Source organism: Miniopterus schreibersii (assembly GCF_964146895.1).
Source record: "Miniopterus schreibersii genome assembly, chromosome: 7".
Taxonomy (NCBI): Eukaryota; Metazoa; Chordata; class Mammalia; order Chiroptera; family Miniopteridae; genus Miniopterus; species Miniopterus schreibersii.
This window is the reverse complement of record NC_138108.1, coordinates 47,173,906-47,199,310: the sequence shown is the minus strand read 5'-3', so window position 1 is coordinate 47,199,310 and position 25,405 is coordinate 47,173,906. Positions and strand designations below refer to the sequence as shown.

General features: G+C 35.8%; 1 protein-coding gene across 10 annotated transcripts in view; it reads right to left on the bottom strand.

Moving 5' to 3' along the window:
* Positions 1–5,260: 5,260 nt before the first annotated feature.
* COBLL1 (cordon-bleu WH2 repeat protein like 1) overlaps positions 5,261–25,405 on the bottom strand; it is a 147,498-nt gene continuing 127,353 nt past the window's right edge. For 6 of the 10 annotated variants that reach the window (XM_081143253.1, XM_081143256.1, XM_081143261.1 and 3 more), the window contains 5 exons: positions 21,995–22,229; positions 20,460–20,554; positions 14,843–16,536; positions 12,550–12,726; positions 5,261–6,571 (listed from right to left, as the gene is read on the bottom strand). In XM_081143253.1, coding sequence (XP_080999379.1) covers positions 6,485–6,571; positions 12,550–12,726; positions 14,843–16,536; positions 20,460–20,554; positions 21,995–22,229 — 2,288 coding nt within the window. In that variant the 3' untranslated portion in view covers positions 5,261–6,484. The remainder of the gene's footprint in view (positions 6,572–12,549; positions 12,727–14,842; positions 16,537–20,459; positions 20,555–21,994; positions 22,230–25,405) is intronic. The other 4 variants (XM_081143255.1, XM_081143257.1, XM_081143260.1 and 1 more) reach the window with 1 other exon arrangement.

The following is a 25,405-nucleotide window of genomic DNA, read 5'->3' as shown; positions in this document are numbered from 1 at the left end:
GTTAAAGTACACATTTAAGATTGGAAAGCAGCAGCAGAGTACAGTGGGGAAGATGAGGGCCATGGAACGAAATACCTACCTGTCTTCAACCTCAGCACCACTCTAGGTGAGTTCCTTGGGTGCTCCCAGCTCATGTGTGAAATGGGATGACAAAACTTACCTCAAATGCCACCTAGCAGAGTAAATGGTGCATAGGTCATACTTAAATTTTATTTTCCTTACTTTTCTCCACCCTTTACAAATAACTCTGTGCTCAATCAGATTTTGGAGTGTATTATTTTTAGTTAAGACTGAACCATAAAACATTTCAATAAACTTTGCTGACATCAAGTTGCTTTTGCAAATTAATACTTGTATCACATCATCTCCCCTGACTTGCATAGAATTCTTAATTGGTGGAAGGGAAAGAAATGACTTACAAATTATGTCTCTTTCTCTCCACATGTGTATAGTGCAGCTGGTTGCTGTGATAGGAGTGTCTCAATAACTTATTCCCCACTGTATTATAAATAATGTCAAATATGCAGAAAAGTTTAAAAACATGTATAATTATAACCCATGTACTTCTCACCTAAATTCAACAATTGTTACAATTATCATCATAATAATGCAGAGGTTAATAAGGCCAATAGTAGAATTTCTTAAGTATATTATTTCCCAATGACTTGAAGGCATCTAAAATGTACCAGCAGAAGTCATCCAAAGGGTTTCTTCACTGTGAACTCTCCAGTGAACCTTTTTCCATTCATTACATGAGGGTTTTCCTCACGATGAATGACTAAAGAAACCAAAGGTTGAGCTACTCTTTCCCATAATGCACTTGAGACCTTGGCTTAGCTGGGCCTGGACCTGCTTTCTTTTTTCCATGCATGGTGAGTGCTTCTTCTTCCTTCAACTTATTCCTACCAGATTTTTAATGAAATAGAATTGTCAGATTTAGCAAAGAGGACATGCCCTTAAACTTGAATTTTATAAGTGATTTTTTTTAGTATAAGTATGTCTAAATGTTACATGGGACATGCTTATACTAAAAAAGTAATCCAATGTTTATCTGAAATTCAAATTTAAGTGGGAATCCTATATTTTGTCTGGCAACTCTATAAAATAGACAAGAGTCGAAAGAACTTCTGAGGGGGCTGTGGAGCTCTTTGATATCGGAGCTCTCATGCTCCCAAGTTTGAAAACAATATGAGAGAGAAGGCTAGAGAAAGGGAAAGTATTTCTACACCACAAATATCAAAGGAATTAAGTTTGAATAGTTTTGAGCTAGTTGGGAGCTTGACAAGAGTATTTGAGGTGAATTTGTGTTGGATTTAACAAATAGTCTGTGGGACTCTGGGGGAAATAGGGTCTGTGAATCTGAGCACATTGAATGAATTTGTGATTGGGGTAGAGTCACATGTATACAAGTTTAAGAGGGTATTGCATCTATTGCCACACTAATGCTGTGTAACAATTGACCGTGAAACCTCAGTGGCGTAGCTAGGAGGTATGCATTTATTGCTTACACATCAGAGTCATTTAGGGGGTGGCTTTGTGGGGCTGCTGATCTTGGCTGAACTTGCTCATGTCTGAGGGTCTGTCAGATGCTCTAGGCTGGCCTCATTTGGGAGCTCTGCTCCACACATCTCTCATCCTCTGCTAAGAAACATTCATTCAGCTGGCCCAGAGATGTCTTTCTCACAACATTTCAGGCACAGGGAGAGCAAGCAAACACATGCAGAACTTTGAGGCCTAGTCTAAGAACTGGCCCTGTGTCACTTTCAATTCATTCTATTGGTCACAAAACCTGCTTCTATGGGTGAGGAAATGGGCTGTCTCTCTAGTGAAAGAACTGCAGTCACATAGCAAAAGGTGTTAATGCAGGCGAGGTAAAGAATCTGGGCCATCGTTATAATCTATCACAGGGAGTGGGTAGGAATAAAAGAATAAATTGGGAAGTAAAAAAGTTGCTTAAAAACTAGAAATTTGTTTGAAATTATAGCACTTTTTCTTCCCCAAGATGAATAATTTGCAAGACTTCCAAATGAATTTCTTCAATTTGTGAAGCAGAAATGCCAACAGTTCTACACAAATTACCAGAATGTTTCACAATTCTTCTCGAAATACCTGTCAGAAAAGTTCTTTAGAGGGAGCACATGGTGGCATTTTTTCTTGCCATCAACAAAATAGATCTATCCATATGAGGAGCCTGAGGTGTTAAGGATGAAAACTTGCAGGAAAGCAGTAACATTTAAGAGAAAAAGAAAACCAACTAAAGATCCAGAATAAGTATGTGACGATTTTGGTCCCTTGAAATCCAGCACCCTCTCCATCATTTGCAAAATCTGACCATTGGGAAAAGCAGACTGGAAATCAAGTTTGGGCTTCTGCCATTTATCTGGTTTGTGTGATCTTTGTAAAGTAGCAATCTCTTTGTGTACTTTTTTGTTCTATGTGTGGATCAAATAAAAATTCTGTGTAAACTCTGTAGCACCAAATAAATATGAGCTATGTGTACATCAAAAGTCATCTCAGAAGAAAAAACAAAAGTCTCTGTCCGTGGAAATATTGTGACCTCTAATTGCAAGTCACCTTTTATTTCAAGTCATTTATGAAAGGCAGCAGACTGTAAAAAATTATGAGTCTGATTCTTAGCTCTCTTTGTATTTGTCTCTACTGGTAGTAGGCAGAAAATGAAATGGCCCTAGACAAATAATTGTATCAACAGGGGCTCTCAGTTTCAAGGACAGCTGACCCTTGAATACATGGGTTTGAACTGCACGAGTCCACTTATATACCCAGACATTTTCCAATAAATACATATAGTACTATACATGTACTTGCTCTTTGCTATGGTTTTTATAATTCTTTTCCCTTAGTTTTTTGTATGAATATAGTATATAATACATAGAACATGCAAACTATGTGTTAATTAACTGTTTATGTTATCAGTAAGGCTTTTGGTCAACAGCAGGTTACTAGGAGTTAAGTTTTTGCGGAGTCAAAAGATATAGGCAAATTTTTTACTGTGGGGGGGGGGAGGGACCCCTGACCCTGCATTGTTCAAGAGCGGACTGTACAAGCAACTTAAGGTCTCAGGGAAAAGTCTGGTCTCATTTAAGGGCTCGTCTATTCCGCACTAATGCTGTATTAGCAATCAACCACGAAACCTCGGTGGCAGAGCGAGGGGGTAACTTGGATCTGGTGGCAGAGTGTGGATTTTGTCGTCATCCCTGGTGGCCAAGGCCAGATATGGCCTTAAAGTGGGAGGGAAGGTCACTCTTCAGAAGGATGGGGAGTATATTAAATAATACCTCTTCATTACTAGTAATAATAAAAATTGATAGCTCTAAAAAATATCAAAGTATTAACAGTGGTTACCTCTGGAGAGGGGAATGGGATGCTAGAGACAGAAAATAGGGTATTCCATTTCATACCCTATAATCTATATTGAATCTGGATAATTTTAAAATATTACAAAAATAATCTGATGGGGGGGAGGAAAAGCAACATGCCTAGATATCAAAAATTTAATATGAAAATTGAAAGTTGGTTCTTGATCATTCCTGTATCTTAATTTTGCTGTTGCTTGAAGAGAGGACTGGTAAAAACTACTGGTGTCAAATTTCTTTCCTGAGTCGAGAGAGTATCACATGTTTTTCTCATGAAATAGTAAAGATAAGGCAACCTTTTCAGAATGCACATGTATTAATGGTCATGTACATAGCACCCCCAAGTCCTATGTAATCTTTAAAAAACATTTTTAAAATCCTTTAGTTATGAACTATTTCAAATATGCTAGAATTTAGAATAAAACCAGTATTTGTTTTCAAAGAGAAGTTTATAAAATACTACAAACACAACTGATGCTTCCTATAAATCTCCCCAATCCAATATTAATTTCTTGGTTCGCATCAGAAAAGCCATGAATTTTATTTTTTATATGTACACAGCCCATAATATATGGTATAGTTTTACATATTTTATACTTTTATAAACTATCAGAGAACATACATTGTTCCACAACTTGCTTTTTTTCTTATTATTTTTGAGATGTATCTATGCTGACAGGCATAACTCTAGTTTGTTCATTTTAACTGTTGTACAGAATTCCAACATATGAATATACTGCCAATGCTGAGTGACGGTTAGGACTCCTTTCTGCTGTTATACACAAGGCTGCCGGGAACATGTTTGTATGTCTCCTCATACACTTGTATACGTACTTTTTTAACGTAACATGGCAAGAAATCTTTCATTTTACTAGATGCTGATTTGATGGCTGTGCTGTGTATTTTCCTACCAACATTAAGAGTTTCAACAGCTTCGCTGTCCTTGACACATATTTTTGCTAATTTGATGGGTGTAATGTGGTACCCATGTGTTTAAAACATGTATTTCCTTGATTAGTGAAGACTATTTTTCCATGTTTGCTGGTCTTTCAGATTTTCTCTTGTAAGAAATACTTTTGTTTTTTCAATGTGTTCATATTTCTACAGGGTAGGTTTTTTTATGAGTTTTAGGAATTTTGACATTTTAAAAAATAAATTATCCCTTATATGTTAAAAATATCTTGTGGCTTATTTTTTGCTTTTATAGTACTTAATATAAGTTTTAAATTTTCATATATTTAAATTTATTTTTTTTATGACTATGCCTCTTTATCTTATTTAAATAATTTTTCCCATGCTGAAAATGTTGAATATATTCATCTAAGTTTAATATTACTTTTAAAAGTTGCCTTTAAACCAACTCAAATATATTTGTTTATGGTTTGAGGTAGGGATCCAAATTTATTTATTTTTTTCAAGTAGAAAATCAAATATAGGGTGGTCCCAAAAAAATGTATACACACTTTAACATCTGAGAGCTCAACTTAAAAAATGAAATGTATTTTAATAAACACTGCCTTCATAATTATTCAAAGGGTATGTATACATTTTTTGGGACACTCTATATATAAACACAAGTTTTCAAAAAGTCACTCCTTTCCCTACTTGTTTATAATGAAATAACTTAAGTTTTTATGTATAAAGGTCTCTCCAAGTCTGATTCAAAGAAATAGCAACATTTAACACTTAAGTGCACTTGTCAAGTGTCGGGAACTATGCTAAACATTTTACATGCTTTGATCATGCATTTTAGATTTATAATGCCTGGGCTTACATGTAGGCTAGTGAGCCCTAATAAATGGTAAGTATTACTCTACTTGTTTGTTTACTGGTTAACAGAGATGTGTTCATCAGGTGAAGTACACAAATAGTCTGGTACACAAACTGCATCCCAAATATATAACTTGCTTTTATTACACAGGGTGGGGGAAAATCAACAAATTTTCCAGAGGCAGGTATCTCAGTAGCTTTAGTGAAAACCAACTTAATATCAGCTTGTTTGACAAAGCTTTTAGAATAACTGAGCGATTAAATTCTTAAAGTAGGAATAGAATATTAACAGGCTCTAGACTCCAGAACACTTGTAAGCCAACAAACTAGGCACTGTTTTACTTAACAGTTTTAGCTTAAATGTAAATATATATTATTATTTAAAATATCTGCATCTGAACTACATAATGACTTTATCATTTTACTTTAATTAAAGCCAAGATTTCTGGAACCTCCAAGTAGTCTTTAAAGTTTTCCAATATGGACATAAACTAACCCCTATTCCTCTCTACATATTAAATGTGAAATAACTGTCACAATATATCAACATTCTCACAGGAAGTTTTAAGGCTTCTGGCACATAAAATTTGTAATATCTGTGTGACAATAATATCATAATTATATACAGAAAATATTTAAAATTTACCTTGTGCAATTTTAAGTTCTAAAGATTAAAAAAACAAGTGTTTCATGTTAATAAAATATTAAAATATACTGTACTTCCCATAAATTTGACACTGATTTTGTAATTACACAAAGAACGCTCAAGACTTGCACACTAAATGATTCATCACTGAAATTAACCGTTGAACCGAATATACTTAGATATCATTCATTTTCTACATCATACTTTCAGCACAAAGCAGACTTGAATATAACTTTTAAACATTTGCAATTAAACTGTGACACTGAGGCAATGTCAGATCTAGTTTTGCCTAGTGTTTCATGTATCATACAAATATGTCTATGTCTCTTCATTTATCCTTTTGTCTAAGTCACATTGCAGAGAATGTGTCAATAAGTAAGTGGAATCAAAAAACAACAACAAAAAAAACAAAAAACATGACTATTTCTCATCTGAAAGAAATTAAAGTCATTAACATCTTGTGTCTCAAAGCTCTAAAGTAGCAGATTCAACTCTTAAGGCAAAAAAGGTAAAAAATATTATTATAAATTATAAATTCTAGTAATTCTTCTTTTGGCATTAAAAGCCACAGCACAAATTCTTACACTTTAATAGATAATATATTAGTGTACATCTGAATATACATTTGCCAACAGTCTCCATTAGTATGAAGCTGTGTGTGAAGAGGAGGTGGTGCAGCATGGCAGGGCAACATTTAATGGCCGTCCTGGGCATCGAGGGACATGGAATGACTGAGTCTTGACTTTCCATTCATAGAGATTGTATTTGATGGAACCGTAACCTAAGAGAAAGAAACACACTTTATACCCATCAATTTAAAATGGGGCAGCTGTCTGATACTCAGTTTTCAACAATTACTACATTTGACTTCTGTTTAATTGTAAATGCTAACATTTAGTATTTATTATGCAATAAATTACAAATAATCAAGAATAAGTGTTCACTCCACCGTGAAATTAAAAATGAAAGAGTTGTTATTTCCACAACAAACAAGTTAAATAATCCATTAACACATCTTAGTCTTTACAAAATTGCCAAATCAACTCAAAGGACAAGAGCACAAACAGACTGCAGGCCAAGCTGTTAAAGAGCATTTTTAGCTAGATTAATTCTGGTTCCTCAAAAGTGCCTTGGAGAATGTAGGAAAATAAAGTGAATTCCACAAATCAATGCATTTTACAGTTTTTGTATTGATGGTATATATTACCTTGAAGCTCTCCTCACAAGTACCCCTTACTTATAAGGATAAAAAAGAGCTTGGGTTTTGGTTTTCAAAATGCTTTCTTATAAAGGGTTAAAAAAATCAAATCTATGACTGTTATGCCAAAACAATTACAAAATAAAAAGTTTGTGGTGTTTTGTGTTTTTTTTAATAAACTCGTAAGTTCCAAAACTGTATGGCAAAGTTTTCTATTTATAAAGTGTAAGTGAATGAAAAACACTATAATAAGAATTTACTAAATAGTCTGAAATTCCAACATTATTTAGAAAAATGTAAAAAAATCATCTGGATTTTAAATAGTAAATATGTATAATATTTTGAAATACATCAAATATGACAGTATTTAAGAAACATAGTTTATCTCTAGATTATAATTTGACTAGTTTAGATTCATAACCAAACATTATCATCTTCTCAAAAGAAGAGAACCGAAGTACAAAAGGCCACAGATTTTCCCTAACAACAGAAGTTAGTGAAAGGGAAAATAAAATTGGCAGATTTGGTTTCCTTGTACTGCGTTCTGTTGCCTTTTACTAAGCAAAGATTGGTCATCTAAACTAGTCAATTTTCTGGACTCTCTCATGAATCCAGAGTGGAGTAGGATGGTTGACACTATCCACCTGAAAGAAAACAGCCAAGAAAGCTGCCACTAGGGGAAGAAAACTCATCTGCACACAGCTCAGTACCCACGTGGGATTTCTTTCCAAGTGTAGCCGTAGCCAACAAACACCAAGGTACTGACTTGCGATTATGTAACCTTGGTCCAAAAAGTCTCTGTGTGTAAAAGCTATTTCTTGTAATTTTTGCCAAAACTGCAGTTCACATAATTCTTTGTAAAGTAAAAGAGAAAATTTGTTTTAAGCATTTATAAAACATACTGATGGCTCCAAATGTCTACAAGTAAAAGACGCTCATTGTTGCACTATTTTTAGTGAAAACCAGAATCCAGTTAAAGGTCCACCAATAAGGAGCAAGTAAGCTTATTACATTCACAAATACTATGTAGTCTGAAAAGACCATAGATATATGTGTAATAAGATGGAGAGCTTCAAAAAGATGTTTATGAATGTTTTATAGAAGAATCTATTTTATTGTTTTTTTAAATATATCTTTATCGATTTCAGAGAGAGGAAGGGAGAGGGAGAGAGAGAGAAACATCAATGATGAGAGAGTCATTGATCAGCTGCCCCCTGCACACCCCCAACTGGGGATCGAACCCACAACCAGGGCATGTGCTCTGACCGGGAATCGAACCTCAATCTCCTGGATCTGAGGTCGATGCTCAACCATTGAGCCATGCCTGGCTGGGCTAGAAGACTCTATTTTTTAAAAAAAATTAAATATGTTTAGATAGTACAAAAGTGGTCTGGAAGATTACACTGTAATCTATCTATTTAGAGCACTTACTCTGAGGAAGGAAACTGTATTTTGTTTGTTATTTAAAAATTTGTTTACTGAGCTGTCAAACATGAGAAGGCACCATTAGAATTCTGATCTGTGAATTCTGTGGGGTCAGAGACCTTTTCTATTTTAATGCCACTTTATACTCATGTTTGTTTAAGTGCCTGGCACATGGTAGAACAATGAATATTTCTTGAATGGAATATGGTAACTTTTTACAAAAAGTTATGGAAAAAATATTGCTTAATTTTTAAGCAATGAACATATGAAACTTATAATAAATATATTTTTTTAAAGTAACATTTAGAATTTACTGATGTGAGCATGTACTAGTTGACTGGCTACCCTCAAAGTTTAAAGAATTTTCAGGAATTTTCACATAGCTTTCTTATTCCCATAAAGAGAGTTAACTATTAAACTATCATTTATTTTTACTTTATATGGAAAGAGCTGCCTACCTGAAACCCCTGATAGCTCAAATTCAAACTAAGGAAATATGAATAAAAGCAAACCAGTTAAATAAATGAAACAAGCCAGTAGGATTCTGAGTGACTTTTCCAGTTTTTCCTTCCCTCCAGATTTCTATCTAGCCCAAGATAAGCTTTACGTACATTCTGAGGAAATACTTAATATCAGGCACTAAATATCATTTGTCAGTTTATTTTCAGACTTTATTTTTACAAACCTATATTCTACTTGTAATAGTGTAATAAGCTTTAGTAATTCAAGCACCATCAGGAACTGAAGGCTACTGAAGAAGTTCTGTGTCAATGCAAGTCAACAGTAATGAATTACTTAATCTGTCTTATTCTCTGGAAAAAAATCTGCTGACTCATATGTAACTCTTAATATCAAACACATTTTGTAAAACACTGAGCAGAATTATTAATGCTTCATTTGAAGAGAAATTTCTATGACTACATGGGGTTGAGGGGGAGTAAGGTATGAAAAACACCTTAAGAAACATGAAAAAGCCTAGCATGTTCATGACTAAATTTACACTAGAGCAATCAACTAGATAATTGTTCTAATGTGAACCAACTATTATAATGAAGGTTAATTGCTCGGTGTGAACCAGAGCCATAAGGCAGGTTGGTACCTGGAGTTAAACTGAACATGTGGGTGCCAAAATAAAGGCAAACCCTGAGCCAACTTTCTGATGAACGATCTAAACCTACTGTCAAAATCACTAGAGACTGCATTTGGCACGATAACTGTTGTTCTATTTAAAAATTTTAGAATTTAAAACAAACCAGGAGAAATGTTTCATACAGGACAGAAACATGAAACTTAAGCAAATATCACAAGAAATTAGAGCCTTCTTGTGCCCATTTTTACCACCTTAGGCAATTTTCTGAAATATAATACATTTACAGAAAAGGGCACTGAACTTAAATAGCTCCACCTCCCTGCTGACCTCGTCTTTATTTAACATTTTGACATTTTATTCATCATGGATTTGTGCATTAATTTGGACATTTTAAAAATATTGCTTTAAGATAATATTTATCTTGATTGTTTAGTTTTTGGTTCCCTCTTAAATCGTGTGTCTGTCCTACTCCAATAAGCTCTGACAACCTCTTGGCTTCCCCTCTGAAAGTAACCACTATCAGGATTTTTATAATGACTTCCTTGCTTTTAAAAATAATTGCCACCTACCATATATCACTAGAGAACATAATTTAATTTTGCATGCTGTCAAGCTTTACACATACATATTTAAAATGTATCTATACTGTTGCATTTAGCTGTATTTTGTCCAATTTATCGCTATACCATAGTCCATGCTTTGAATATACCATTTATTCTACTATTTTTGGATACTAAGGTTCTATTTCTTGGAAGTTTTTACAAACAATATTCCACGAATATTCTTATATGTGAGTCCTGGTATGCACATTTTTAGCGTGTATAACTAGAAGTGATCATGAAGTGGAACCTGATTATGAAGTGTGGGTACTGTGAACTTTATTAGACCCTGTGTCCATTCCTAGTAGAATAAAATGGATTATGTAAGGTCTTTTCATTAAACAATTTAGGAGCTGGCACTATGTAGATTCAGGGCTATCCATAACCTCCTACTGAGAGAGATAAAATTTAGATTCAACGGAACCTAAAGTAATGAGTTATAAACAGCACACAATTATAGGATCATCATTTTGGGCCTGTTCTTTGTGTTGATTCACATCCAGCTCATTCTGGAAGCAATGAGAGTTTTATGTGTGAGGAGGCTGCCAAATCAGGGCCCATAACACGCCAAGTATACAGCTACTTGCCTGTACAATTCTGTTGGCCTAAAAGGCATTTCCAACTTAATGCACTGCTTTCTACAGTTAGTTCATTGAAACTGATTAATAGGTCCACTAGCTTAGTAGAAAGACACTGCAATTATTTCCTGTGTAAGTTACTTGGTCCTTTTTGGGCCTGATGTATCACTGTTTCTCGGTCCCAGGCAGTGAACACCCAGAAGACAGAGGCTTCATTTTACTCATTTTTGTCTCCCTATTATCTAGTATAATGTTTGATATGTGCTTAAAACATGCCTGTCAAATTTCTTGAACTGAGAAAGCTTTACATTGGAAATGATATATCTGAGACACACCCTTAATTTACAAGATAAAAATAAGAATATTTTCATAAATGAGAATGTACAATTTAATAGGGGTACATTTCCCCACAAAAATATAAATGTCATGACCCATGAAGTACCCATTTTAATATGCAAAGCTCTACCAAATTTTTTGCTGCCTGGCACCTAAATTCAGGCTACAAATGTTCTAAAAATTTCAACCCTAACTCCCTGAATTATTCCTTCACATTTCCTCCATTCCTCACAGCACACAGCATTTTGCCTTGTCTGCAGTGTGCCCACATGGGAGCCCCAAGGCCCCATCACAATGGCTGTCGCTCACAGCTCCTCTGCAACACACTGAGGAAACAGCCCAAGATGCCTTCCCTTCTCCTTCCCACTCCGCAGCATTCCTGTTGCTTCAGATTTCATTTCTGCTGAGCTCAGTGTCTTACTCAACAAGTCTCTTACTCTCTCTAAATAGCTTCTAAAATGATTAGAGAAGTTCACAAAAGGAAATGCCCAGGGAGTCAGTGGGATAATGAGTGTTCTTCTTGTTTTGGGTGTTGAGGAACCAAGGTGACTATGGGGACAACAAGAAAGACATTTAGGGAGACTACAGCCTCTGGGAAGTCCAAGTGATGAAGCCAGGCTTCAGGCTCCTCCATGTGCTCTTTCAGCAGATGAGGGCGGCAGAGGGAGGACACCATCTGCAGTGAATCCCTGAGAAGCCACCTCCGCTCCTGAAGCTCTCCTAAGCTCAGCACAGAGGTGAACAACTCCAGCAGGGCATTATTAGGACCTGAATTTTTACATTAGGTTTCATCTCAATTTTCTAGTTTTTTCACTACATTTTCTTGGTTTAACTCATAAAACTGTCTCCCCCTCCCCGACCCCGTCTAATCTCATTCGTGGCAGTGACTTGATTACCTTAGTAACCATGATGAAAACTCGTAGGTTACTATCACTAGTGCAGCTTCTCTGAAATAGGGAGGGATTTTCTTTCTGAAAGAATCTTTCTTGTTGGGGTAACAATTTCTTAAAATAAGAGTCCAGGTACTTTCCAAAACACATATTCTGCACCTGGCCCATGTTATGGAAAACAGACCTGACATATTTTTAAGTATGTGTAAGACTCTGGACTCTCAGATTATACTTCGAAAATGACCTGAGCCCTAGCTGGTTTGGCTCAGTGGTTAGAGCTTCAGTCCATGGACTGAAGGGTCACGGGTTTGATTCCAGCCAAAGGCATGTACCTCCGTTGCAGGCTCGATCTCCAGCCCCGGTCAAGGTGCGTGTGGGAGGCAACCAATCAATGTGTCTCTCTCACATCAATGTCTCTCTCTCTCTGTCTCTCTCTCCCCCTCCCTTCCACTCTCTCTAAAAAAAAAATCAATGGAAAAAATATCTCTGGGTGACAATTAACAAAAAAAATTACATGACACAAGAGTAGCTTATAACATCTTCCCTCTTCAAGTTCAAATGTCAGAAAACAACTTTCCCTAAGTAATAGTTTGACAGTGTTGAAAATTAACCCACTGTCACCCATCTGATAAAGAAAACGTACCCTTTTCAATTTGGCAGCAGCCTCTCCAGAACGGATTGCAGTCAGCAAACTCTGCCGGATCTCTTCTGGGTCAGAGCTTTGGAATGTGAGAGAACTTTGCCTCTTAAGGGTGAATGATGGGCAGTCCGTTGGAGATGGTATTTGGGAATTCTGCTCATTATGTGCAGGGTTATTTTCCTAAAACAATAAATGCAAAATATTTATATGAATACCAAGTGAAGAATGGGCGACTTTTCAATATTTTTCCTTATCAATAGTTAAGAATCACCATTTACCACATTGGTTTTCTAGACATGGCTCTATTATCTCGCCCACTGAATTATCTCAACTGCCAGAGCCCAGTTGGAAAGAGGGCATTAATTTCCCTTCTCTTGAATAGGGAGGGTGCTAAGGAAAAAAAGTGTTTCATGGACACAAGGCTAATTTTACTGTCCTTGAGACAAATAAGGCTGATTTCTCCAATGGAGTTGGCTAAGAGAGCCAAGTGAATTGAGAAAATATTCCACAGACTAACAACTCATTTTCACAGTTCCAACATATTAGGTTGTGAAATTATTATTTTTGATGGCACAAAATAGACAAATATTGGCAAATTCATACTGGTTGAACCTAACATAGCACCTAGTAATTAAATATTAATGATTATGCTACATGTAATGGCTTAGTATTTCTGGAAGCCAGAGGGACTAAGTGACGGCAATATTTTCTTTATTTTTCCCATGAGACTAAAAAGAAATATTAGGAATTTCCAATTTAAGAATTAAAATTTTAACTAAACTTCTTAGGAATGAATATTTAGTAACCAATTTAACTGGCAACTGTTATAAAAAAATTTAAATATGTCTTTCTCAAACTGCCAAATAAATATCTTTAACAAATGATGAGCTAAACAGAGCTCAGGCAGTGGCTCAAAGGCTGTATTATCTAAATCAAGCTTCTCTTGTTTAGGAAAGGTATTCCATTCTAAGAAAAAACACAGGCTTTGTTCCGAAGTAAAGAATTAATCTCATATCATATATCTTTTCTCAACATTATAGCAAAGTAATAAACATAAATGTGAAATACATGAATAAGTATTCTTCAATATAAATATTGTGTTTAAATTTTGGAAAAATCTTTACTTGGCAATATGGTTCATGTTCTGTTACTCTCGGAATGTTTGAAAAATACATCTGGAACTGTCATACAAATATGGAAGTATTCTTCAAACACTATCAGAGTGGAAGCACATAAAGTATTTTTTAAACATTGCGTGGGGATTCTCATCACTCATCCTGTGAGACTCATCCTCTCCTTCGACTATTTGAATCTGGCAAATTACAACAGGTGAACAAACACAAGGTCAGCAAATACCTCCTTTGTGGTAAATCGTTAAGGTTATATATTTAGTGGTTGAAGGATATTTTGGTTAACATAGACGTAACTGGAAAAGCTGGCTCTGAATGAACAAAATGGGAAATTAAGAAAATGACATATTTAAACTCCAGTTTTAATTTAAATTACTTATATGTAAGCATGTTTGATAAGCTGAGGTTAAGTGTATGTGACAGAAAATGCATAGCTGAGCACACTTGGTCATTTTACCTAGGCTTTGATACTGTTTATATTTCTATATAATTAAAACTATTTTGCAATTATGTAGAATTGGAGAACATATAAAGTAAACCAGAAAATCCAGAAAGTTATGAACAAATCGAGAAAAGCAAAATACAGGAAAATATAGCCAGAAATATAAACTAGTACATTATACAAACATCTGAGCAAAGAAATTTTAAATATTTGCTGATGATATAATTATATGGTGACCTTATAGTAATACCCAATCAGGTTATATAAATTATAATAATTCTGCCCTGGCTGGTGTGGCTCAGTGGACAGAGCTTCACCCCAGCACACTGAAGGGTCTTGGCTTTCATTCCTGGTCAAGGGCACGTACCTGGATTGCAGGTTCAATCCCTGGCAGGGGTTAGTTGCCTATGGGATGCAACCAATGGATGTGTCTCTCACACTGATGTCTGTCTCTGTCTCTGTCTCTCTCTCCCCCTCCTCCTTCCCCTCCCACTCTCTCTAAAACAAATCAATGGAAGAAATACCCTCAGGCGAGGATCAACAAAAAAAGTAAAATAAATTATAATAATTCTGAGAGTAAACACCAGATTCTATGTATTATACTTTTATTCTACAGCATGTCGTCTGATATTAGATTAATGGGAATTCAGGCTACACGCGTAACCCCCACTTAAGCCACGCCGCAGAAGAAGAGCCCCGTGTCCTCAGCAAAGGCCCCGTTTACCTTCTTACTCGCGCCCAGCTGCGGGACGCCCACGGGCTCGTGCGCAGAAGGAACCCCGCCTTCCTCGGCGGGGCCGGGCGCGGGCGCGGGGCGCGCTTTGCTGAAAGACTGGGAGCGCTTGACCACCGCCAGCGCGAAGGGCGAGGGCGCCGCGCTGGAGAAGGGGCGCGGGGCGCCGAAGGCTCTCAGCGTCCTCAGGCTGAGCGCGGCCGGGGGCGCGGGTTTGGGAGCCACAGGGGGAGGGGTCTCGGGGGGCTTCGGGCTGCCGGTGCCACCGTCCACGGGAGGCTTCGGGCCGCCGGTGCCACCGTCCACGGGGGGCTTCGGGCCGCCGGTGCCACCGTCCACGGGGGGCTTCGGGCCGCCGGTGCCACCGTCCACGGGGGGCTTCGGGCCGCCGGTGCCACCGTCCACGGGGGGCTTCGGGCCGCCGGTGCCACCGCCCTCGGGAGGCTTCGGGCTGCTGGTGCCCCCATCGGCGTTTTCCTCGGGGGGCTGCGGGGCGGGGTGCGCTGTTTCGCTCACGGGAGAAGGGGTTTGCCGCGGAGGCGGTGGGGCTTCCCGCTCGGCCTCCTTCTTCCCCGGCTCCTTTGGAGCGGGATTAGGGGCCGCGTGGACGCTCTTGGCAGCCGCAGATGTCACGTACTGACCTGAAGCTCTTTTTTGCATTTGCAAGAAAAAAGAACTTGGTTTGGTCTGGGGATTTGAAACCCGAGATTTAAGTCTGGACTCTAAAATATTGTTTATATCTTCCAGATTGGGCACAAAAGGAGCCGTGCCCGGGTCTCTCATCACCCTGGGCGCGGGCTTCGCCGGCTCCGCGCTGCGCGCCTGCGGCTGGGGCCTCGGCGCAGGCCTGGGGTTAAGGTCTGGCGGCGGCGCCTTCGGACTGTCAGCAACGACAACATCTTCGGTTTGGATTGCAGTTTCTTTCACACTCTCGTGCATGTGCTTTCTCCCTAAAGCATGCATATCCTGGTCATCTTCATACTCTAAGGTTTCCGATTCCCAGTCCTTTAATATTTCCAGGGACTTGGGAGGCACTATTTTATAAGTAGTCATCCCAATTTTGGGTATGTAGTCTCTTGTAATTTCATTTGAAGGCTTTGGTTTGGGATTGTAGTCCTGTCTGTAAAGTGGATTCTTTATATAAGAAGCAGTTGAATTTTTATTAATCCCCTCCAAGGGAGGTAAAAGAGCATCATTACCATGTGCATAAATTGGATCTTTTATGGTGAGTTGATCTTCTGCATGTACAGTTAGGGGGCCCTGACTCCTGAATTCTCTTGAGGTACCTAGGGAATCGTGTGGACTTAAAGATGAATGTTGAGTTGATTTGTTGTTACTTGCGGTTTGCACACTTTCATCAACTTTGAAGTCAGACAAATAATGACAATGTTGGTGATTCTCATCAAAACTCTTAGAGGAAGGAGTTGTCTGAATTGCTGCATCTTGCATTTTTGTCTTTTCTGCACTGGGTTGATTCAGTTTGGGGCCTGGTACTGATGAAGCAGCTAGATGATTTTCCTTGTAACTTCTAGCGGTTTCAGTTTTATGCGCCTGAAGTCTGTCAACTTGCATGTCCACACTGTTATTTTTGGCAACACCTCCTACATTGATTTCTCTTCTCCTCACTCCATTTTTTGTATTATCTTCCGTGTTCCTTGAAGTGACAGTTATTTCATTTTGATCTACTGAGAGAAAAAGAAAAATCATCAAGTATATGAAAAAAAAAAGCAGAAAAACCTCAGTTTGCAATGCTTCCCTCCCCCAAAGTAAAATAGCTTGGTTTGAATTCGATAGGAAATTTTTCAGCTCACTAATTATACAAAATCAGGTAATGGCATTTAGAGAAAACAGCATGGGCTCTGGTGTCATGGAGATCTGAGTCTGGAACCTATCTGTAATGTGGCTTGACTGATTATAATCTCTATGACCACAACTTATTACTTAACCCTCTGAACCTATTTGCTCAGAGATGAAAATGCATATTACAGCTGACCCTTGAAGGACCTGGAGATAGGGGAATTGACTTCAGTATACAATTAAAAATCCAGATATAACTTTTGACTCCCCCAAAACTTTACTAATGCCTACTGTTGACTAGAAGCCTTACAGATAGCATAAAAGTGGATTAATACATATTATGTATGTTATATGTATTATATACTGTATTCTTACAATAAAGTAAGCTAAAGAAAATGTTATTATTAAGAAAATCATATGGAAGAGAACATACTTTTATAGTACTTATTGTAAAAATATCTGTACATAAGTGGACCTGTGGAGTTCAAACCCATGTTGTTCAAGGGTCAACAACATATTTTATATATCATTTATGTGACATGCTTATTAGGACAGCATATTGCCCAGAGCAAGCACTTCATAGAACATAGCTATGTTTCTTAAGAGTAAAGATTTCATATTTCAGTCATTGTTAGGAATGACAAAAGAAATTGACATATTCAAAATATATTTTTTATTGTTCTATTTTTTTCCATTTTGATTCTCTTTCTGTCTTTTTTATAGGCCCCAGTGTATTTATATTTTATACATAACATTAAAGGGGAAGCAATCTCAGTAAATGTTACCCATTTAAAATAAGGCAGACAACAGAAATATTACCTGTAAGAGTTGAAGTAAAAACAGAATCTAAATTGTATGTCTTCTTAATTATCTTCACTAAAGAAGACTGTTTTTAGTCATACTAGTGATTTCAACTACATAAAAACAATCATGTTTTTTGTTTTGTTTTTTCTCTTTGGGAAAAGACATCCTGTTCTTCTCAGGACAGAGTTCAAGTAGAGAAAACAACCTCCCTCTCTCCCCTTGTGCTACTTTTCCTCTTAATTCAAATTCAGACTTCCTCAAAACAAATATCATTTGCCGGTGTCTAGGGTAACAAAGCAACAGTTACCAGCCAAAGACATGGTGGCAAAGAAGTGGAATGAGGCATCTGAACGGAAATGTGTTTCTGAGTGTGTCTAGTACTGAGCGACATGACTGACTGGTTCACACACTCTGCTCCTCTAGTCAAATGCCCAGAGGACTCATTTCTCCTGAATGACCAACTAGCCCTCATCTTCAATCCTCAGAGGCCTCCTCTTTCAATATGGTACTATGCTCAGCACAAGCGAAATGTGAGCCTTGGCAGCCAAATTGTGAAAGGATGTCAAGTATTTCTCTAAAGTTTTATCATCACTCACTTTAATGTATATGATAAACATCAATATCACTGCCTAAAATGCCATGAGATATTGAAAGTAGTTCCCCGTTAAAAAAAAGAAAAACAAAAGCAAGAAAAAAGAAAGATATATATGCAAGAAAATCATGTTTTCCAGGTAAATTTGTATACAATTTTTCAAAATATCTTCATATTTTTAAAGCCTACCTAATTGTACAATTTATTGGTCATAGCAGTTATATCTTATATTATGTTGCAAGGTTCCTATATTAAATACATAATTTCAATTTTTATTCTTCCCAAACAAAATGCAACTGATTATAAGAATATGTATTGTCTGTATGAGTGACTTTCCTCCATGACAACTAATTATTTACTTTCGTGATTTATAAAATTAAGGACATGTGATTAGGAACCATGGAAGAGTCACATACTTGCCTATGCTCTTATTGACTTGGTTCATAAGTATTTTTAATATCTGTATGAAAAGTACTAATCTTAATGCTGCTATGAGCGCAGAAGTATATAAGAAATGGTCTCTTGCACTAGGAAATGAGCTTCAGTGTATTTCCTTCTCTCTTATTTCTTACTTTCCACTGAATATAGATATATCCCAGTTACACAATAGAAACATTTTCCAAAAGAAAGTACATCAACATAAAACTGTATTTTAAGTTAAATCCCCTATAACAAACTCTAATTTATTGGCTTAGAAATCCAAATTTCTATTTTTCACATTTTTAGTAAGTTATACCTACTTTACTATTGTCTAACTGATTTTCTTATCAAAATTTCACAATTATTCCAAATGACTGTCAGGCCTGGATACCTAGAATCGTTACTGATTGTATTACCCAGTCCATCGTCAAACATAGCCGATAATGATGCTAACCAAGTAGTCAATGAATGGTTAGGCCATTTTTTCAAGAATAGCCAGTAGAGGGAGAAGGTATATTTTGTGCTATCCTGGCCTTCCCCTACTCAAAGCTGACACCAATGTCTATGGCCTAATGAAAAAGATGACTTAGATAAGTATGCAGGGTAGGAAAAAAAAAAAAAAGAGGAAAACAGAATAAAACTACTGTAAGGATAACAGAAATTATTTATTTGAAAAAGCACGTAGAGTTGACAAAGGCCATTATTGCAAATGCAAAAAAATATTATTATAGAAGTGTACTTGTGACCCTACTACTAACTTGATACCAAAATTTTAGCAAAAAATATTTAATTTGATTATGGTTTTAAAAAGGAAGCAGCTTTAAAATTCATGATTTCTCAATAGAAATGCTATCGCCATCATAGTATATGTGATGAAAAACTGAATCAAGAGTAAAAGAATGGGGAAATTATATACTTTTAGATCCTCTCAGTATTGTATGAGGATGGTATAGACCATGAGGAAAATGAATTGGAGATTTAAATATTTAAATTAACCAACATGTATGACATTTATAAAGTGACATACATCTCTATCTCTCTATGTCATTAGGATAATCAGTGTTTTATCCCTATGTTTGCTAAGATTCTTAACCTAGTTCTGTTAACATAATAGATTGGATTATGAGAATTCATAAGCTACTTCCTTATATCCCCTTAAAATACTACTATGCATTCCTTGCATGTTCGATGTTCTATTTTTCTGAAATTCAATCCTAAGTATATATTTTAACAATATCTCAGTATTCTGCTAGGTGCTATGAGGAATTCGAAAAGTATCAGATATAATTTCTCTGATCCAAGACTGTCCAATTTTGTTGAGTCAAGACCAGAGAACTAGATGGCTTCAAAATAAGTGAAGCAGCAGGATTTGAATAGTAGTCCAATGGGTGAAGATGGGCTGAAAATTATTTTCCATGCAAAGACAAAAATGCGCATGGGCCTAATGGTAGAACTAAGAGAAATAAATCATGAGAAAGAGAAGGCATTGTCTTGATTTGGGGGTGGGTCATAGGAAATACTGGTAAATAATATTACATAATTAGATGTAAGCCAGACAGACAAGTTTCACCCAAGTTGTAGGAACCTGAGTATGAAGTAAAACAGGCTTGGACTAAGGAGTCAATAGAAGGAAAACAGAGAAATAGATCACAAGTAGATGCACAGACTATACACCTTTAAGACCTAGGTCAGATAACCTCCAACATTTAACCACAATGACAAAAAGGGTACACATGGTAGTTAAAAACATACTTTGGAGTAATATTGCCTGAGTTCAAATCTGAAGCTCACTACTTAATAATGGTGGTACTTCAGGTAAGTCCCATAATACCTTTGTGGTTCAATCATCTATAAAATGGGACTAAAGATACTAATGCCCATAAATGAGTTAATATACAAAATTAAATTAGTTAACATATACAAAGTGTTAAGAATGGCCCTTGGCACATAGTAAGTGCTATAAAAGTGTTGGCTATTAGTGTTTACAGAACTCACCATTCTCTTGGTTTTGACCCAATGACTTCAAGCTTCTTACATTGTCAATGACACGCTCTTCATTGCTTGCATTATATACCATCAAGTGTGGTTCTCTGCAAAATATGATATTGTATGTTATATATCGATAGTATTCAAACACACACACACACACGATGAGAAAACAGGCAGCAATTTCCAAAGGCAGATGGACTGAAATAATCATCTTTTTCTGCCAAATACTGAAAATTTAATAGCAAAGAAAAAAATGCAAATGAGAGGAAATGCTGCTATGAAACATTAGCTTTCATATGGGGGTCCTATTACAAAGAAAGATGTAAAAAGACTGTAACATGGATACTTTCCCCCAGTGTCTTTTCGTTATTATTATTTGTCTTTTAAAGAAAAGGGATATAAATGAAACATTTCAGTCTTGCATTTGACATGGTCAGCTGGTTTTTTTTCCAAATTTTATTTTTCAATTTTTCAGTTTATATTCAATATTATTTTGTATTACTTTCAGGTGTACAGCATACTAGTTAGATAATCATATACTTTACAAAGTGTTTCCTCTCAATATTGCCAGTACCAGCCTGGCACCAAACGTAATTATTGCAATATTATTGACTATGTTCCCTATGCTGTATTTTACATCCCCGAGAACTCTTTTGTAACTTCCAATCTGTATTTCTCAATCCCTTCACCTTTTCATCCAGTCCCTCAACCCCTGTCCCTTCTGGCAACCATCAGTCTGTTCTCTGTATCTGTGAGTCTATTTCTTGGCTGGTTCATTTCTATTGTTCTTTAGGTTACACATATAAGTGAAATCATATGGTGTTTGTCTTCCTCTGACTGGTTTAGTTCACTGAGCATAACATGGCATGGTTGACTTCTGGCAAGTCAGGATGTGGACTGACCTCACTGGATTTTATTGGTAATAGAAGAGTGTAATTTGGAGACAGTCCCAGGAACATTATAGTAAAACTTTGATGAAGATGGTTTATTTTGCCTAACCAATTTCATCTTTATTCATGGTGTGGCATTTTTAACATTTAGCAGTTAAGAAGTGTATGTACTATAGTTTTCAATTCCTGGGATCAAGTGGTAAGTGTATTCTCTAGATCATAAAGTTAACTGTAAAAATAATATTAGTAATTGAATATTATAATCTAACATGTGGAATTGTTTTATATACCAGTCAGTGAAAATCCTCGAGGAGCATTTGGTGAAATTGAAAATTAAACGTATCATTTAGGTCAAATAGGTAACAGACAAAATACATACAATTAAAAAAAAAAATTTATATTTGAGTCATATAGATTAACTATGTTAAGGTTTTTCTGACACAAAGATACCAGAACCACTGAATTTGATTTTATTTAAAAACAATTACATGTAAATAGATACTTTATTAAACATTTTTATAATGACGGTAAAAGGGATAGAGTCTAAACTAAAGGGATGACTGTATTTGCATGTAAAATGTCAGATCTACATTTCAGGAGACTAGTATTAAACAAACCGCCGCCACCACTTCTGGCAGATTGACTACTTACTGTGCATCTGTGTTTCTAGTTCCTTGTTTTTCTTCTTTGGAGTTTTGTGAGGACTCTCCAGTATCACTGCCAAGGGCTGAGTCGGGATCATTTTTCAGTGTATTTATTATATCAGTAGATCCAAAAGGAATATCTTGTGACTTCCCAGAAATATCTTCAGCCACATCTTTAGGCACTTCACTCAGTTCTTCCTTTTCATCTATCTCTTCAAGACTATAATCAGAGCTTATTCCAGCTACAAAGAAATGAAGATATAATCTTCAGTATTAATTTGCCTCATTCACGCTATACAATACTGGCAAAGAAGGAATTTTTAAAATAATAATTAACTGGACTCTTTTAAATTCTGGTTCAAAACTAATAGTGAAATACTTTTCTAACAGTGAATAATCATATTAATATATAATCAGATTATCTCAGACACATATAATTCTAAAAATAATATGGTATCACTCTAGGCTTTATTCATGGTAGAAAAAAGGCATTATTTAAACTCAAACTTCAAGTTGTATATTTCATTTAAGAAAATATCTTTCAGTTTTAATGATTTGTACATTCATATGATAGCTCTAAATGTAAATGAAAAGAACGATATTTGTATATTGTCTATAAGTGAACTTGTAAAATGGCTCAGTAGTGGTCAGTTCTAACTACAAGAACTGAGAATTATCTGACCCTTTAAAACTACTTCTGCTCACACCCTACTCCACCTCCAAAGGGTGGGACCAAGAATTTTTAAGGCTTCTCAAGTGATTCTATATGCAACCAGAATTAACAGCCCCTGATGCAGATGCTTAATACAATTTTTAAAAATACAAGTAGAATAAGTATTATACAATGAAAATTAATTTTTATTCCCACCCGGTCTGATTCTGAGGCAAACTTTAAGTTTTTTCCTGTGTATTAAGAGAAAGAATAAAGAGCAATATAAGCAGATACGCATACTCTCATGTTTCTTTCTCTTTTGTTGGTTTAATACAAATGGAAGATTATACATGACGTTTTTCACCTAACTTTTTTCTCCACTCACTGTATCTTAAAGATTGTCCCTGCCGATGCTACGTGTGTGCATGTGTGCGCTGCTTTCTTGTACGAAGAACAAATGGCCAGCAGGGCAGAAGAGGAAGCGGCCTAAGCGGTTAGTGTCCACACTCACTGGGAATGTTAATGTCAACTAAAACATGAGGCTCTGGATCTTTGCTTATTGAAATGTAACTCAACATTTTCGCTTACACAATAGCAGCTGGACAAAATTTAATTGTTACCACAAAAGAGGGTGGAAAAGGTGGGGTAGCATTGAATTATAGTGATCAGTACATCCACAAAATTTAATAAAAACTTTAATGTATTTGAAAATTTAATAAAAACTTTATTGTATTTGAAGAATATGTACTTAAAATGTATTTCTTTAATTTTATCTTTAGGCAAATAAAAAAGTGTTCTATTTATACTCTAATAAACAAATACGGAGAACTTTAATAATTTCTTATTATAAATTAAAAAATAGATTATTCAACAGAACACTATTTTAAAGACGAGTAAATTTTTAAATATACGTATTTTGGCAAATCTTGCTTTATTATATCATATGAAATAATCATGATGCCAATGTGTCTACAATATTATGTCTATGATAGCATGCTACATCTATGAAGAGCACATTAATGTAATTTGAAAACCGTATATTGAGAAAATGAAGAGCCATTTTGGTTTAGATGCAAATATGTTTTATAAATGCGTCCTTAGTATACATTAAGCTCTGTTGGACATTAGATTAACTGAGGTGACATTTACCAAATCACTGATCATTAGCTCTATTTCTTTCTTGCCCATCACAAGTGTGTCAGAAACACACAACTTTTTATTAAGTATGGTGCCCTCACTGAGAAACCGAACTCAATTAATTAAAGTATGAAGGATGACTTACATGTTTCAAAAATATTCTCAAATTATTTTTCTGGGATTTTGTAACTTGGTCATTGCAAGATTCATTTATGGGTTTGTTTAAATACATAGATATTTTTTTACTAGCCTGGAAAGTATTCCTGTAATTAAATGTCATAGAAAAGGCTGTGATTCCCTTTAAAACTTCTAATCCAAGAGAGCTGTCCCAGTTCATTGTTTGGCTAATACAAATTCCCCCAAGCTTTGAAAAATACTAAGTCAGGTTTGTTTTGTTTAGTTTAACAGACTTATATGATGGCTAAACTTTAGGACTATAATACAGAAATTGGGGCAAGGGCTGTGAAAAAAGAATAATTTTCACAAACATATCACAACTATTGTACTTCATCTTCAAAAGGTATAAAGGAAGAATATTCACTTGGAAAGAATAGTGTTCAAATTCTTAGTGAAGTTTTAAGATTTAACAGCTTCCAAAATATAAATGTTAAAAAATTATAAAAACGTAATTTAAAAGTATGATTGTTGAAATTTCTTTTACACTTACTTAGCTTTATATCATTTAAATATTTTTAAAGCTTTTCAGTCCCTCTAAAGATAAAATTGAAACAAAAAATAAAATTAAAAATTCTTTAAAATTCACAAAATATAATACATGCAAATAAAAGTTAAATATTAATCTTCAGAAGATGTAAGTTTGCAGCATTTTACTTGTAAGTTATTAAAGCTTAAAATTTCACTGAGACTTTTAGGATACCTTGTATATTTTCCCTGGAGATGATAAAAATGGCAAAATTGTCTGACAAATACCTCTTTTTGCATAAAATAGAGTTATATTACATTAAATCTAGTCTGGTGAATTACTTCTTTAAAATTCACTCATTCAAAAAACGTTGACTAGGTCAGACATTATTATCATAGTTGCTGCCAAGCAGAGTTGTTTTCTTTTTCATTTTTAGAAATTGAGGTACAGTTTGCATTCAGCAAAATTCATCATTTTTGGAACACATGTTGGAATATCCAGTTTTGACCACTATATATATCCAGATATATAGTTAAGTGACCCACCAGCACAATCAAGATATATAAAGATATAAAACAATTCCATCAACTTCCTAAATCCCCCATGCCAGCCCTCCTCCTAGCCAGTCTCTGGTAACCACTACCCCTATAGTGTTCCCTTTGCAAGACTGTCTATCAATGAACTCTTACAGCCTCTAGCCATTTAGGTCTGGCTTCCTTCATTTCACATAATATATTTGAGACTCAGCCACGTTGTTGCACAAACTAACTACTCGTTCCCTTTTATGGGTAGGTGGTAGTATTCCAATGTATGGACCAACCAGTTTTTTAATCCATTCCTCAGTTTAGCGCACTGGATTGTTTCCCATTTGTGGCAATTATGAATAAAAGGCCTATAATAATTCACGTGGAAGTCTGTGTGTGGACATAGGTTTCATTTTCTTGAGAAAATACCTAGGAGTGGGATTGTTAGGTCATATAGAAAAC